This window comes from Trematomus bernacchii, unplaced genomic scaffold (assembly GCF_902827165.1).
Source record: "Trematomus bernacchii unplaced genomic scaffold, fTreBer1.1, whole genome shotgun sequence".
Taxonomy (NCBI): Eukaryota; Metazoa; Chordata; class Actinopteri; order Perciformes; family Nototheniidae; genus Trematomus; species Trematomus bernacchii.
In genome coordinates this window covers 5,497,198-5,513,101 of record NW_022987313.1, presented here as the reverse complement: position 1 = coordinate 5,513,101, position 15,904 = coordinate 5,497,198, and the positions used below count along the sequence as shown (strand labels likewise).

At 40.6% G+C, this 15,904-nt stretch overlaps 1 protein-coding gene across 2 annotated transcripts in view; it reads right to left on the bottom strand.

The window, feature by feature from the left end:
* The window catches only part of rcan3 (regulator of calcineurin 3), a 45,666-nt gene that overhangs the window by 20,832 nt on the left and 8,930 nt on the right, over positions 1-15,904 (bottom strand). The window contains exon 1 of one of the 2 annotated variants that reach the window (XM_034133568.1): positions 4,408-4,714. The exons of the other annotated variant lie outside the window; for it this stretch is intronic. Coding sequence (XP_033989459.1) covers positions 4,408-4,494 — 87 coding nt within the window. The 5' untranslated portion in view covers positions 4,495-4,714. Of the gene's footprint in view, positions 1-4,407; positions 4,715-15,904 lie in introns of those variants that run through there. 2 annotated transcript variants of the gene reach the window in all.

The following is a 15,904-nucleotide window of genomic DNA, read 5'->3' as shown; positions in this document are numbered from 1 at the left end:
GGCCCTTCTCTAAGGTTTCAGGCCAATGTGAGCTGCCCCTCTCCCCCCGCCCAGAGCCTCGGACTGGGGGAGCAGCACACCTGAACCCACAGCTCTGGCCGGGGAGCGTTCAACCTTGCAAAGAATTAGATCTGGTTTCCCACCGGCACAGAACACGATACCGCGAGCGTCTACATCCATCCCGTCTGTCCTGCCTCTGCTCCTCTGCCTCCTGCCTTCACGTCAACATCTCAGAGTGCATCACTACAGTGTTTTGAAATGCCGGGTAGGATCATATTAAAATTAAGACCTGATTTATGTTTGATGAGTGGGGAGAGAGAGGTCTGTCGGTGTCCTTTCTCTAAATTATAAAACACTACAGAGTAATTGGGTTACTTACTAAATGGCCAACGATTTATAATAGCCGATCAAGTTAGTCAATTGAGACAGCTGATACCCGTCAAGACTTGCCTTTGATACATAAACTAGATTCCGATATAAAAAACAATGAGCAATGTTTGCTGTAGTCAAATATTTTGTTAACTGATAATCCAAAAGGCACAATTTCAAGCAGAAATGTAAATAAACCTGATTTCAACTTTTAAATTGTGATGATTTTCTGATTTTCTTTCTCTGACGTTAGAGTAAAGTATTGCGTCAAAACAATTTACTGAAAGCAACTGAAGGTTAGAATTGATTAAACCTCAAAATCAGTTTATTTTTGCAAGTAATCGCAATATTCAACAACAGTACACATAACCTGTGTTCTTCATATTGCGCAGCCCTACTCCACATTGTAATAAGTTATATCAAATAACATAAAGTTACACAATGATACACTGTTTGTACCATCCTGTTGTTGCTTGGATGCCCGAAGTAACATTCCTAACTTATAAGAAATGACAGAACCTTATATAAGGGCTTGTATCAAAAGAGCCGCTTTGAAAGAATGAAAACATCACAGGCATCAGCAAAATCACTAGTGCAAATACCAGATTAGTCATCAAAGCTCTCCTCCTTCCTTAAAACAAGCATGACATCTGTGACGATAGCGCCTGAGAAAAAAGACATCTGACACAAGGGACAGACAGACGGAGAGAAGGACAAATGGAAAGTGACCCAGGTGGACGGAAACTCCTTCAGTTGTCCTCAACCGGGTGGAATAGTGTGTGTTTGCTGACGGAGGCGTTTGTCTGTAGGTCTGTGAGTCTGCTGACTCACTGTTGTGGTTGGAGTGTGTGACTGTTGAGTGTGTGAGTGTGTCAGTGTTACTACTGTACAGACGTCTGTGTGTGGGAAGGCAGGTTTAAGCTGAAAACTCTGTCCTTTATGGCTTGCAATGCAGCCATTCTGTAGTGTTCCTGTAAATGTTTTTCTATAATAGTTTGCTAACTAGTCATAACGTCAAAATCCTGTTTCCTCCCAATGTTTTTCTAATTGTTCAAGTCGGTAATAGACTGCAACCAGAGAGGAACTTATCCAGAGAAAGAGCAGGTTGACAGCGGCTGATAATTTATTCATACATGTATAAAGGAGCAAATAAAGGGGCAAGCCTCAAACTGCCAAGTGAATAAATAAATACATGAAATGCAGCCGCCAGCATCAAATGTAGCATTCATGGTAACTGTAAAGGCTTGCATCACTCTGTGTTTTTCTTTAATACACTCCCTGCCTGCCTATGTGCTATGACCTTCACCAAGTGTCCTGTGCTATCATTTGCTGATGCTGTTACATTTCCCAGGTAATGATGGTGTTGTGACGAACATACACATGCTACAGCGTCTGCCCACTGATCTGGTCTAGCGAAAACTCACGGCAACAATGGACCTTTTGTTTTTCTCCAAAATGGACACAAAGCACTTTGGTATGAAAGCCTACTGTACCACCAGCTCCGCCATTGTGGCAACAACAAGCTGCTCTGTCCACTGCCTCTGTGTTTGCCTCATTAATGATGTAACTGGGATGGAGCCAAGGCAGGCCATTTCAACCGTGTCAAAACAATTGCTCCAAAACACCACAGCCAGTAGCGCAGCGTTTTCTCTAATTAAAAACCCACCATTCACTTTATTTTCCTCAGGTTGCCCATTCAAGCACCACTGCTATTGCCTAATCGTTCCATCAAGTGCCTACAAATAGCAGCAGTCCACATAGTGGTTAACCTCAAGAGCTGTCCAACAAAACAGGAGCCTTGAGATTATTGTTTCTCATCCTCAGCTTTGGAGATATTAATAAAAAACAGGGGCCTCAGACAGGCTCAGATCTTGTTGGATGATAATAAAAACAAGAGCAGTCTCACAGGGAGGTGAGCTCAATCAGGGGCCACTCCCCACGTGCGCTGCTTTTAATCTGGCCTCTCCCCCGGCGCTCTCCATCACTCTGTGTGCCAGAAACCGGGATTAGTGGTGTTCTTCGTGCCATTCGAAAGTCAGCCCTCTGTCTGCTCTTTTAATGGTGCACAGACCATCCTTTTCTTTAGGTGAGTCTGGGAGAGGTGAGCTGATAAGAGCTGCTTGACAGGAAGCTTTAGTGAAGAATGTGCTCTGATCAGAGAGCCCTGCATTGGCTGTGTCAAGCCTGTCTGGAGAGGATGGCTAATCTTAGAGCATTCAACATTAAATTAACAAAGGTAGATCACTGAGAAATAAAACCCCAGTCTCCTCTGGCAACACAATAGCCCAAGTTCTGTGTTGTAAACAAAGAGACATTCAAAATATGTCATGGTCAGAAGTATCACCAGGGTGAACCCTGCATGTTCCACACTGCTGAGGTTTTACAAGCAGAAATGTTGTCCCTCCAAAATATTAAAGATTATGACCGCCATCCTATAATTACGAGACAACTACAGGGTGACACATTCAAAGTGTTTTTCACCTTGGCTGGTCTGCAGTGGTTAGAGAGTATAATGAGAGTTGGAAACAAGCACAGCAGCTGTTTGGCCTCGCTGGCTGAATGCAGACCACAGGGGTGGGTCAAAGGCTGAAATGCATAGTTTGATATGTGAGGAATATGTGAGGAATATTTATCCGTAACATCAAATTACAAATCACATGCTGTGCTAACATGCAATTCATGCCATGACGGACGAAATAAGTACATTCCACATTATACACACAAACAATGTTCCTCTCGGCGGCTAGGGGAAGGTTACTCTAGTAATGCACATGGAGTTGCAGAAAAGGGATAAAATATGGCTGACCTAGGTGCTGTGGGAATGAGGGTGGGGTGACTGGGTGCTTAAAACCTGCAACTGCTGCTATTGGCTGCAATAAATAGCTGAATTCAGCCTTCAACACACCAGAGCACATCAGCACTGAGGAGCCTATGATTAATTATATCTTCCTCTTATGAAAACACTCAGTTATACTTTTAGTTGTTTGTGTCAGACTCTCAAACTGCACTGTAGCTTGGTTTCATTATTTCTCTACTGCTGCTTCACTTTAGTGATGAGTGAAATATGATATGAAATGTCCAAAGGGTTTAGTAGGTGAGCCAAGCTTTGGCAGAGCATCTGTGTGGCCTTCTAGGACCCAAAACTGGCACCTCTCAGTGCCAAAGGTGGGCTAACTATGAACACATTTACGTACATCCTGCTCTGTGACTGACAGGCTGCATAGCCTACTCAGTACCTGTACCTGTCCTCAGGGCAAGTCAATAAAATATGACCGTAGGGAGTGTTTAGGTTAGTAGAGTGTATAGTGACCTGGGTGTACTTGAGTTAAGTCAATTTAATCAATACTCGAGAAAAACAGCTCATTACCTGCTTATGGCACCAATCACAACCATACAGACTATCATGGTAAGATTATTTATACTTCAGTTGTATAGAAAAATACGAGATGTTGGTATGATTATTACATTCATTTTAATTGGGTTATGTTTTTTGCTAACCCATCTAGCCTCGCGCACCTGCAATGCTGTTGGGATGAATGAGCAGAAATTAAGAGGGGGGTGAAGAGGGTCTGTCTTCCACTGCGTCTAAAACTGCCACACTTCTTCCCCTGCATGTGCCTTGCATGGACAATTTAATTCATCACACCCTCCCATTCAACTTGCGCATCATCCAATCCCCTCACGCTCCAAAACTTACACAACGATACATCAATTGGTGCATTAGGGATCTTTTTTTGTGTGTGTGTGCGCGTGTCCCATTCTTGCCATCTCTACCTATTTTTGCAATTCACCAAGCGTCAATCAACTGTGCCGTGCGCGCGGCGCTGGACGTGTGTTCGCGAGCTGTGGCTCCCATTGATAAAAATCCTGCTCTGAGAGACAGGGCTGCATTCACGTCACCATGACACATGCAAGCGCTTCTTTGTGGCAGCATGCAGTCTGTCCTGAGCAAACTGATGCACAAACACACCACAAGGGCACAGCCGTAATGATGAGTTACAGCGTGCATTTTTTCTTGTTGTTGGTGAAAAACCGTACCTGCATTTTGTCTGACGTAAACACTTCAATGTCTACTTCGCAGGCGATGATGGTCACCATCTCCAGTTTCATATTTATCGATGGCATTCCCTTTCGTGTTTAGGGGGATAAACCGAAGCGGTGTAAAAGTCTTCTCTCTAGCAGCGTGTCGAAAAAGTCTTTACGGCTCTTCCTCCAGAAACTTGAGGTTAAGTCCAGCTGAGTGTTGTGCTCGGTGCTGTGCGAGTTGCTGCTGGACTCCTCACTGCACTGACGCGCTGCTGAGAGTGATGCTGCAGCAGCAGCCGCACAAACTCTCCCTCTCCCTCCTGCCCTCCCCCTGGCTCCTCATTGACGTCATTACCATCCGCACGTTCGTCGTGTTTTACGCCACTACAGAGCTTGGCGAACCGTGCAGGGGGCACTGCAGAATTCACGGTCCGGTTTAGTCCGCTTTTTCTTGTATTTTCCTGTGTGCTTTTTTATGTTCACTGAGCCGCTTTAGAAATAAATGTTTCATAACCTTTCTGAAAAAAATCATTTCATCTGCCAAACTGTAGGCACATCAAGTTATTTCAGCTTCAGTGTGACCCTGGCTGCATTCAGACAGTAATGTACCTTTCATGCTATTGACTGGTGCTCTTATACATATTCTGTAAGATGAACGCATCACCACATTACACCAGGACATAGGCTATACAATGTGCAGCCATTCAGGTCTTATGTAAAAGCCCTACAGTACAATAAGTGTGCTATTTTTTAAGGCTATGACACAGTGGATCAGAGGCAAAGGGTACTATGCTATCTAGAGCATGGACTGTATTCAACCTGATACAACATACAGTATATTACAGTTTCTCAAATCAACATCAGGTATTATTTAAAGAGTTATATCAAAAACTTAAAAAAAAAAGAACGTCATACTGTCAATTAATTGATCGACTAATCATATCAGCTATGCAGATTTTGTAAAGCTTTCCTCTAATCTTTTTTGTGAAACACTTGTTAAACCTCTACGAGCCTTGAAAGAAGACGTGAAATGAAACACAAATCGCTCAATTTTGTAGGGGGGGATTGTACACAAGTAGACATTGCTCTGTATAAGGGGTCACAATCAAAAAAAGTTGCACACTGTACAGGTGTTTTTGTTAATGTGGCCATCGCCCGTGTACCAGCAACATTACAGAAACGTTACAAAATGTACAGCTACAGCTTAATCATAATATCCTTGTGATATACAATCATATAGGAGCTACGGTATATTGGAAAAGTTGTTTTACTGAATTGCATAAAATATTGTTTGGTATCATCAATAATGGGCTCACTGACATCCACTGAACTCTGTGTCACACACGTAACGTTTAGTGAAGAACTCTACTGCACTGCACTTTTTTTACCCTCGTCAAGGCATAATTGCGTAACCATGCCTGTCAGCTGCATGCACCAGAGTTAGCGCTGCCTTCAGTTGACATGGTATGTGACTTCATGAGCCTAAGAATAACAGACAAGCAACATGGGTATAAGGTGGTCATGATGTTGTGTCCAGTGTCAAATCTGTTCCCTCACATAGCATTAATGGAAAGACAGGGCAGATGTATTGAAGTTCCTGGAAAGACTCAAATATAAAAACTTTAAAATAAGTTCTTAGTGAGCTTTACTTTAAGTGCTGACTACTTGATGTGAGATTAACTGTACCGTGGCTCTTGATCACTAACATTAAAGCAGCTGATGAAGCCGATTTTAACACTGCTGCTTTTTCTCTTAAAAATGATGATACATTGCGAGTTTTCCACTTGAGCTGAAGACCAATCATTAAAAAATCCCCACAGACATTATGCCATTGCATAATAAACCATGTCTTTTTATTTCCCCATCACTCAGACCATCTCTTCCACTCTCCCTCTGTTTCATAATAATTGCCCGGCCGGCCGAGACAGCTAAGTCCCCTATAAGCCATTAATATTAAGGCTCTAGGCGGTGAGGGCTATTTATGTCAGGCATGTGTGTGTCAGGCATTGTCCACGCTGTGCAGACGGAGGACATGAGTGAGGTATGTGAGGATGACTGTGACATTCCTCCACCAGACAGCATCAGTCAGTCACCCAGTCTGGAACAATCGGACTCTAAACGTCAGAAAACGCCACGAATCAGACACTAGCATGTTCTCCTTCTGTTTGAGTTGATCTGGTTTACTCTTTCAAGCAAATATAGTAAGAGCAGGCAGTAGAGAAGATGTTATTTGACAGGTTTGTTTAGAATTCAGCCCCTCAGCTCATTCATCAAAAGCTCAGAAGTGATAAAGCACTGTCACCTTTTCTTTTAAATCCACTCTGTTTCTGGAGTCCAATGCAGCCTTAGCTTGGCAAACCCTGTGATCATTTATTTATGGCTTGTTGGAAAATTCTCTTTTCACATGCCCCTATTTACAAAGCCTTGGGTCAAGATGGTTGAGTTTCACAGTCTTGCTGATGGAAACTTCAGCACAGCAGATGCTTTTAATCAAAGCCCTCCTGCTTGTATTTAACCTCACATTTAGTCTAAACCAGTTTAATCTAGTCTAACACAATATTGTCGAGTCTGTTCCCCCTCAAGTGCTGCGCTGTTGAGCAGTGATTCCTAAGCAGTGTGTACCTGTAACCGAGGGGACTGCAGTTGCTATGGGATATGTGGAAAGATTGTGGAGATGCTCCGCTAGACTTTTACTAATTTACTGGCACAATAACAAGCTAGCCATGAGAAGCTGCCTGGGAAGTTCACACCTCTGCCAGTGGTAACACCATAACATGTAATGGATATAGGTGAATGAAAAAGCATAAAGCAAATAATATATGTTTAAAGTAATGGGTATATGGTTTAAACAGCCAAAATAACATAACATTTAACAGTAGTGAAAAATCAAGTTAAAGTGTAATGGTAGAAATAGCAAAAAAAAATGAATAAATGGTTGAAATATCTTAAGATTATAAATAAATATGTGAAATAGTTATACTGTATCATCATCATCAGCTTTATTAAAGAGACTCTAGGTCCATTTTTAAAAGACATACAACACTCGAATAGTGTTATAGTAGCTAAGACCTATTGATAAAGAGTTGCAATAGTTAGTTTAACTAATGGATTAATGATTTCAACACCCAGCTTCCTTCAATCCAAGCAAAGCAACCTACAACTGTTTGTAAGATATCTTTTTAAAAGTTATTATTTACTTCCAGTGGCCTTCCTCACTGAAATTGCGATGTTTGTTTGACCTTTCCATCCACCTGAGCCTTCTCTTAGCACTTTGTTTTACCATCTTCTGACTTCCTTAGAGGCAGCCTATCATATTCTGGTTTATAATTATGTGTGTAGTGCGTTAGTCATTATTAAAGTTTTTTAGTTTACAGACGAACATTTAAAAAACTGAATGAGCACAACCTGCTCCAAGTGCTTGTAGTAAAGATGCGATCATAAACAAACAAATTATTGACAATTTGATTGTATAACCAAAATAATATTGTAACATTATCAGCTTTATATACAAAAATATAAAAAAGAAATAAAATAAAAAGCACTTATATACTAACTAAGCAATTATAACTAAGCACTTATATACTAACAAAGGACTGGCTTATCTAAAGCCAGTTGAGTAGCACTTAAAATGGTTTGGCTCTATGAAACCTGATGTACTTATATGATTCTGTTTTCTTCAAGTTTGTATCTTATTGGTCGAATGTACTTATTGTAAGTCGCTTTGGATAGAAGCGTCAGCTAAATGCAATGTAATAATGTAATATAAGTAACAGTGTGAAATCTATTCCTGAACATGACGTGTTGTATTCATGAGGCTGAGCTCAAAAGAGGTTGCTTGTACTTTCCACTGATATAAAGTGCAGTGCATTTGATGTATGGTTAAATACTTTTGGTTATCAAAGCATTCCTCCGAACCCTTTTGAGCCCTTTTTGTCACTCTTGATAAGCAGGATGGATCGCTATGGATGATGAAGCACTTTTCTTCCTCTCTGGCCTCATTCTGCGACTCTCCTCCTCCTCATTCTCAGTTCTCTTCTCCTCATTCACAATTCCCTGTGTTAGATCTCACTGTCAGCACGCCCCGAACAAGGCGCCATGTTGGAAAATACAACACATTCTTGATTAATTTCAAATGAATTTGTAACTGAGAAGAGTGACTGCTCATTTCTCACAAAATGCAGATGATTATCACCTTCCAATAGCTGCCACCTTGTATGATTTAATAACAGTAACAGTGTGTGTTTTATAAACAAATATTCCCACCTTATTGAACTCAAGTAAGTTGCATCGTGGCATCAAATACAAAGGAAGTGGTTATATTAAGGAAGTGCAGATCTGTGCTAAGATTTTTCTTTTTAATTCAACCTGTGTTTTGCCTTTGTGTGTCTTTATGTGCAGCATACATTCCCAGTTAAGGCACACAGTTAGTAGTAGAAAGGTAGGTTTTACAGAGTCTCTACTGTGCATAAAGCACTTCATAAGGGATGAGAAGAGGAGGAGGCAGAGAGGCAGTCGAGATGCTCAAAGGGTGAGACGCTGTGTCTGAGAATCACTGACTAGCAGAATTTGTATTCTGGAGTGGAGCTCTGCAGAGAGCAGGGTGGAGGAAATGAGGGCAGTGGATCATCACCGTGGGCTCTTCTACACATGCGCATAACACTCACATGCATATTAATGTACAATCTAAACAAATGCAACACCTTAACGTAAACACAATGCCAAAACATAATTCCAATCACATTTATATTGTGCTTTATCAGCTGTCGATTCAAATTGAACACATGGAAACACACACATAGGTGATTGTTTATTAACTACAATTCCCCAAAAATAGAAGTGTGTGTGTGTGTGTGTGTGTGTGTGTGTGTGTGTGTGTGTGTGTGTTTGTGTGTGTGTGTGTGTGCGCGTGTATTATGTAACAGCACAAGAATGGAAGGACTGACAATGAAAAGCAATCTCTGGAGCTTCGCCACTGCAGGCATGCACATAGACTGTATGGGCACCATCCTTATGATCACATGATCACATGATCACACACACACACACACACACACACACACACACACACACACACACACACACACACACACACACACACACACACACACACACACACACACACACACACACACACACACACACACACACACACACACACACACACACACACACACACACACACACACACACACACACACACACACACACACACACACACACACACACACAATCCCCTCACTGCCAGCCCTCTGGTTACACCAGACTACCTCCCTTGGCCAAACGAACCCCTGGTGCCAGCGCCAATGCAGCTGCTGTAATCTAGGCCAAGCTATTTATAAAGCAAGCAGCCAAGTACAGGCGCGGGGAGCCAGGGGGAGACAGAGGGAGACAGAGGGATGGGAGGATAAAAGAGTGTCTACAGGGCAGAGAGACAGATCTACAGAGTGTAGGTGAGAGAGAGCAAGGGGAGAACAGAGGAGCACAGGGGAGCAGGATGGCACAGAGGGAATACAAGTAACAAGAGGGTGAGGGGAAATAGAAATAGGCATTGAAAGAAAGAGAGGCTGTGTCAGGTGCAGGGGACAGGATGAAAATCTGGGGAGCAGTAATGCTGTCATCGTGTAAATCAGGAACACAAGTAGATGATTAACACTCCTTTGGAGAATGATATTTGTTTTATTTGATGGTTGGAATTCTGAAGATGAGCTTATAGGGTTATTTTAAGTGTGGGAATAATGCTGCTGCAGCTTTGATTATTTTTAATGAGTTTTACTAGTAATTGTTGTTTTGTAGGGTATGGTGGAAAGATGTTGTGCTTTCAATAACATCAATATGTACATTAGTAAAAGATTAGTATAACAAAGCAGGCTTTATGTGCTTAATGTGCTTTTAAAATCAGCATCACAATCACTCACTGTCCAAACATGGGAGCCTAGTGTTGGCCCCCAGCAGCTGTGCAGTGCTTTAACCCGGTAGCTTAGGAGCTGCAGAGATGAGCTGCTGTATCGCTGTGGGAGAGGGACAGAGGCAGAGGAGGGGGATGGACGAGGTAGAGGAGAGCAACACGTGCCCATGGTTCCACTGATTGCTTTGATTTAGAATCAGGTCAAATCTCTGGATTGGTTAGACAGACTCTCCGACCCGCATGCGAACATCGAATATACCAGACACAACAAAAGGGGAGAAATAAAAAAGGCCCTGAGCTTTTGAGACAACAAAGTGCCATGAGAGTCGGGTGGCATTTTTCGAAGGCAGGAAAACAAAGAGAGAAACATAAATGACACTCATCACCAGAGGATAGGAAGATATTTCACTGATTTAAAGTCAAGGGTCATCATAGCTACTGGGGTATTGCAAACTTTAAATGAAAGTCCATAAGGAATCTAAATGCAAAGGGGAATAGAATAATGCTATAGCTTCCATAAGACAACACACCTGCCACCAGAGCAACAGCCTGTATACATCACAGGCTGCCTCACAGGCCCACGGACATTATTAGCTCTGGTATAGGCCGTCAATAAGCAACATGATGGAGACAGTGATGGGCAGAGAAAGTGAGATACACACTTAAATGACAGTGACAAGAACTCATAGGAGAAATGAACAATATATAGATACAAACAAAGAACCATAGTACACCAAAATTGCATCGGGGAGACCCACATCGATAATTGTATTTCTTTTTCGCAGCAAAATAACAACAGTGCAAAACAAGTTCAGGGAAGAAAACAATCAGCAACAGACTGTCAATAGTCCTTTTCTGGAAATGACAACCGGGAGAAATTGATTTGGATGCTGGTCCCCCCGACTCTCTCTCTCTGTTCTCATAAATAACTCCTAGAAATAGCCTCGCAGGAACCTGCTCTATACAGACTCAGGAGACAAACAACATTACAATGTCAACAACGTTCTGTAACGTCAAATTGGAGCTACGGTAGTACAAAGTCTCTTTTCAAGTACTTTGAGAGGAGCAACACAGTCCAGTCAACTCTCTGTTAAGAACATTCAAAAAACATATCTTTAAGATAGACAAACAGAGAGAGATACAAACATTTTTACAGGGTAACTTAACTCCCTGTGGGTTTATTTATGCTCCTCATGTATGACTAGCTATCATCTGCATTCTCATTTCATTGCATGTATGACTGCAGCTACGTCTCAATCTATGAGAGTCTATTTATATGTCAGTCCAATAAGAGATCATGTTCTGTTGTAAGTGCTATTCTTGAAGCGCCAAGAGAACATTTCTTTTTTTAGACTGATTGAACCAGAAAATAATGTTGATTTAAATAGACTCACAAGAGAAGGACTAAGGACAAATAACACAGCAGCTTACAGAGCATGCTAAATCGTATAGTTTCATAATCAGCTCCTGTGTAGTAGGAGAGGGCGGGGTAAAATGAGGGGTCTTTTATCTTTTTTTAAACCCAATCGTAATCACACATCAAAAAGGAAATATCTATTGCACTGAATCTAATGCTTAATGTGTCTGAGAGGTACTGTATAAGTATTATAAAATACAAAACTGAAATGAAACTCATCATAATGTGTACATTACGATCTTAAATATAGATATGTCTGAGGTTTAGAAAGTACAATTAAACGTAATAGACTTCAGTAACTGGGTTTGAGGAGTACAGTTTTTCAAACTACTTGGCAATTTAATCACAATAATGTGTCCAAGAGATATTTTTAAAATCAAGTGCATGTTTCTCTATGTCTCCCGAGTACAAACATAAGAAACACAGGGGAATCAGCCTCTTTGTAGACTATAATAAGTTTCTGCTTGTGGGAAATATGTGAATTCCTTGTAAATTAAGAGAAAAACAAGAGATTTATGAGAAACAGGGGCTGAAAGTGACAGCCAACATTTGGATATATATACATGTACATAGAAATATATATAAATAATTACAATACAAGTTACAATAACATTTTCCCAAAGTATTGAAGAACATAATAGTGAGAAAAGCCTCACATGAGAGCAGCGGAAGTCAGCAAATGTGTGGCGTTCATGCTTAGTTTGCGTGATAAATTATTCATTGTCAGTATTATTGTCAAATGACTAATCAACTAATATGCTCTGCACTATGAGAAATGATCAACTTCCTCTTTCTTTTGAGTTTGACATCAGCTTCTGTTTGTGAAAGAAATGAACCACATACAGACTAACTAAATCTATAACTCTACTTCTGGATATCTTTATGTAACTGCCAGTGGTGGTGCTTTGCAGCCGGTCTGCCAGCGGTTTGTTTACATGTCTGTTGTCCTCTTTTTTTACAAAGTAGATATCGATTTGAAAGTGGGAGGCTCATATGAACTGTTTTTCCCAATCTGATGTTAGTTATTTCAGTAAAAACGAAATAATGTGAACAGGGCACAGCCACACAGGTGTGCTGTCTGATTCGACATCCATCCCGTTAAGGTGGGTTAATACAAAAGGTGGGTAGTATTACATTATATGATATACAGTATAGATGTCTAAAATCACTACCTAATAACTGATGAATGTCCAAAATCCCAAACTGAACTCACTACAAAATAAACTACAGAGTGTCTTTTTACATAGGCAATAGTGATGATGGGACAAGAGCCTTTGACTTATCCTAGTAAGTAGCAAAGGTGTTACTAATATCATTAACGATGGCTCTGTTCTGTTCAAGTGTGGTCAATCAAGGAGACTAAAGTGGACTGCTGGCAGGGTGTTTTGTGTACTGAAATAAAATAGAGCGAAAACCAGGTCTGACTAGCACTAGTTGCGTCTTCTCTATAGGTTTGAAGCACACTCAATAATGAAAAAAGTGTAATTTGTTTGTCCTAGCTGATAAAGCAGGAAAGAGAAGAAGGTGTCAAACAAGCCAACCCACAATGTCCTGAGGAGAGACCTAATTAGCCAAATAATTGAAATCACCTGTGTGGGTTTACTGTGTGTACAGGGCATTTAACATTTACCTTTCCCCCTTCCGTTTAACCTGCAGTACACACACCAAGACCTTTTATTATTGGATATGTTCAACCAGTAAAAGGTCAACAATGTTATGTAAACACAGACATTACCATTAAAGATAATACAGGCTGTAAAGTGAATAAAGATGTTTTGTCCCAATCATGTCACAGTGTTTTCTTCTGCTCAGATTTGACTCAAGTTTCAAGTTGAGCTACTCATTGAAATGCAAGGGATATTCTAACAGAGAATACTTTAGCAGAGAAAAAGTGGAAAACTGTCATTGCAAAGGAAAACACTATCATCTTGTCAAATGTGAAAACTGCTTTTCCTCCCCGAGTGCCTCAACAGCTCAATTCAACCAAACTGCTCTCCATTGTTGTCGGCCTGATTCGTTTTGATGAATTAAAGCACCGCAGCCGGGTCGGTGAGACATCCCGGTCAGTGTACCAGAATAATATCCCGGCTGCGGCAGGAGCGGGGCCCGGCGGCACTCACTCACTCTGCACTGCATCATGTCTGACCTTCAGCCTGCCGAGCACCCGCTGCCTCACGTTCACCCCCCGGGACGGACGCCCAAAAATAGACTGTAGTCTGACACATGACCACGCGCATGTACAGGCATTGTGTGAGCTCATAAAAACTCACACACACACATGCAGTGACACTCACTTTACATATCACTTTTCACATCCTCCATCACGCTATCTTTAGTCCCTGATGTGTTTCATTGCTCCACTCTGCTCTGGGGTTGTCTTACTTTATCGTCCGATATGAGTCACACTATCAAACACATTAGACTGAAGTCAGACAGTTGTGTCAACCCAAGTGGCATTTCAACTTTTCACGTACTTACAGCACTCTATCGCAGATACACTGCTAATGCATTGCTAACAGGAACAGTTTGGAATATATTTGTAGGGACATGTTATCTTGTGACGACTGCAATAGTTTTGGTGTAAAATGCTTAAATATACTGAACATCTCCAACAAATCTGCTGCTGCCCCAATACAATGGAGGTTAATGGAATTTAAATTGTGGTGCTTTGTAACATAACACTTTAAAAGTCATTATCCAGAAACAATGTCCTTGTTTCTCTGAACTATCAATAGAGAACACTGTGGACTGGTTTGAAATCGAAGGATTTCACACCAAACAACGAGTCCCTAGTTGAAATGGTCTGTTGACAAGACTGTGCTGTGATTTATCAACAGTAATGGGGAAGGTGCTGCATTTAAACAGGAATAAGATTTGAATTGCAATGATAGTGATTACAATTTAGAAAATACATGAGATATGATAAACAGTAGATATACCAAATATCAAATAACTACAGTAATATGAAAACTGGATTCACAAAAGTATCATCAGTAAAAGATCAACATGAAGTCTCCAGAGGAAGTACAACACAGAACTAATCTTGTTAAAATCCTCAATTCACAAGAGAGTAAAAAACATAAAATGACTTAGACTTGTATTAGCAAGTCATTAGCCTAGATATCAAAGCTAAGCAAACACACTAGAAATCAGGAATCACAAACATACATACAGCCAATGTTTTAACAAGAGAGGCGCATTAAAGAAGGCCTGTCAATATTTGCTTGGTCACAGATCTGACAAAACTTCTGGCTGGTGGCAGAATATACACAACGCTGGCATCAAATGTTTGCTTGGATTAACGCGCTTTTTTAAAAGCACTCTTTGATCAGACTGTTGCTCATTTAAATGAACATGTTGCCAAATTTAGATCTGTGCATCTGCTTGAGATAAAAGGATAAAAGGCTTGTGAAAAAAGAGATACATCTAGATAAGGTATCAAATAAATACTGTCAATGTAAACTTCATTTATTTCACCTTGAATTAAGTAGGTAAGAAGAAAACATTGTCCCTTTACTAAGGTTAATATGGTCAAATTGGTGGTGTGAACATGTGAGCACACAGTTGTTCATATACATATCCAGAAAACAAATTACAGAACATAAGCGTTCATTCTGATTCTTGTTTCCAGCCAGCTTATTAATGCTAATCCATCATCTTTATTATTAAACTAGACACTGACATATTTTAGTGTTCTGATTAAATTGTCATATTCCTATTGAACTTACTTTTTTTGCGCGTTTATATTTCTTGTACATTTTTTTATTTTATAATAGTTCAATATTTGCTCATTTTTCCAACTTAATTCCTCTTATGTATGCACCATTATACACCCAAGCAAATTCCTTTAATGTGCAAACGTACCTTTCGAATACAGCTGATTCTGGTAGTGCGCAGTTGGTTTAGGGAGTATGAGGTTTTTTTTAGCTCTAAACAGCTACCTCTGTGGCTGCAAATGAGGTTCATGAGAGTGAACCTAACAGTAAATTATATGGTGTTGTAAACCCAAAACAATGAACTGACAAGGTGCAGTCCAGAGGGTTTGTCACTTTGAGTTACCTCCAATGCACTTAATGATCTAACCTATTCTTTATAAAACAATTATTGATTCAGTTTAGCTTTAGTACTAACAATACAAGACAGCAACTTAAAACATTAAAGGTCTCCTATTATGCTATTTTTAGGCA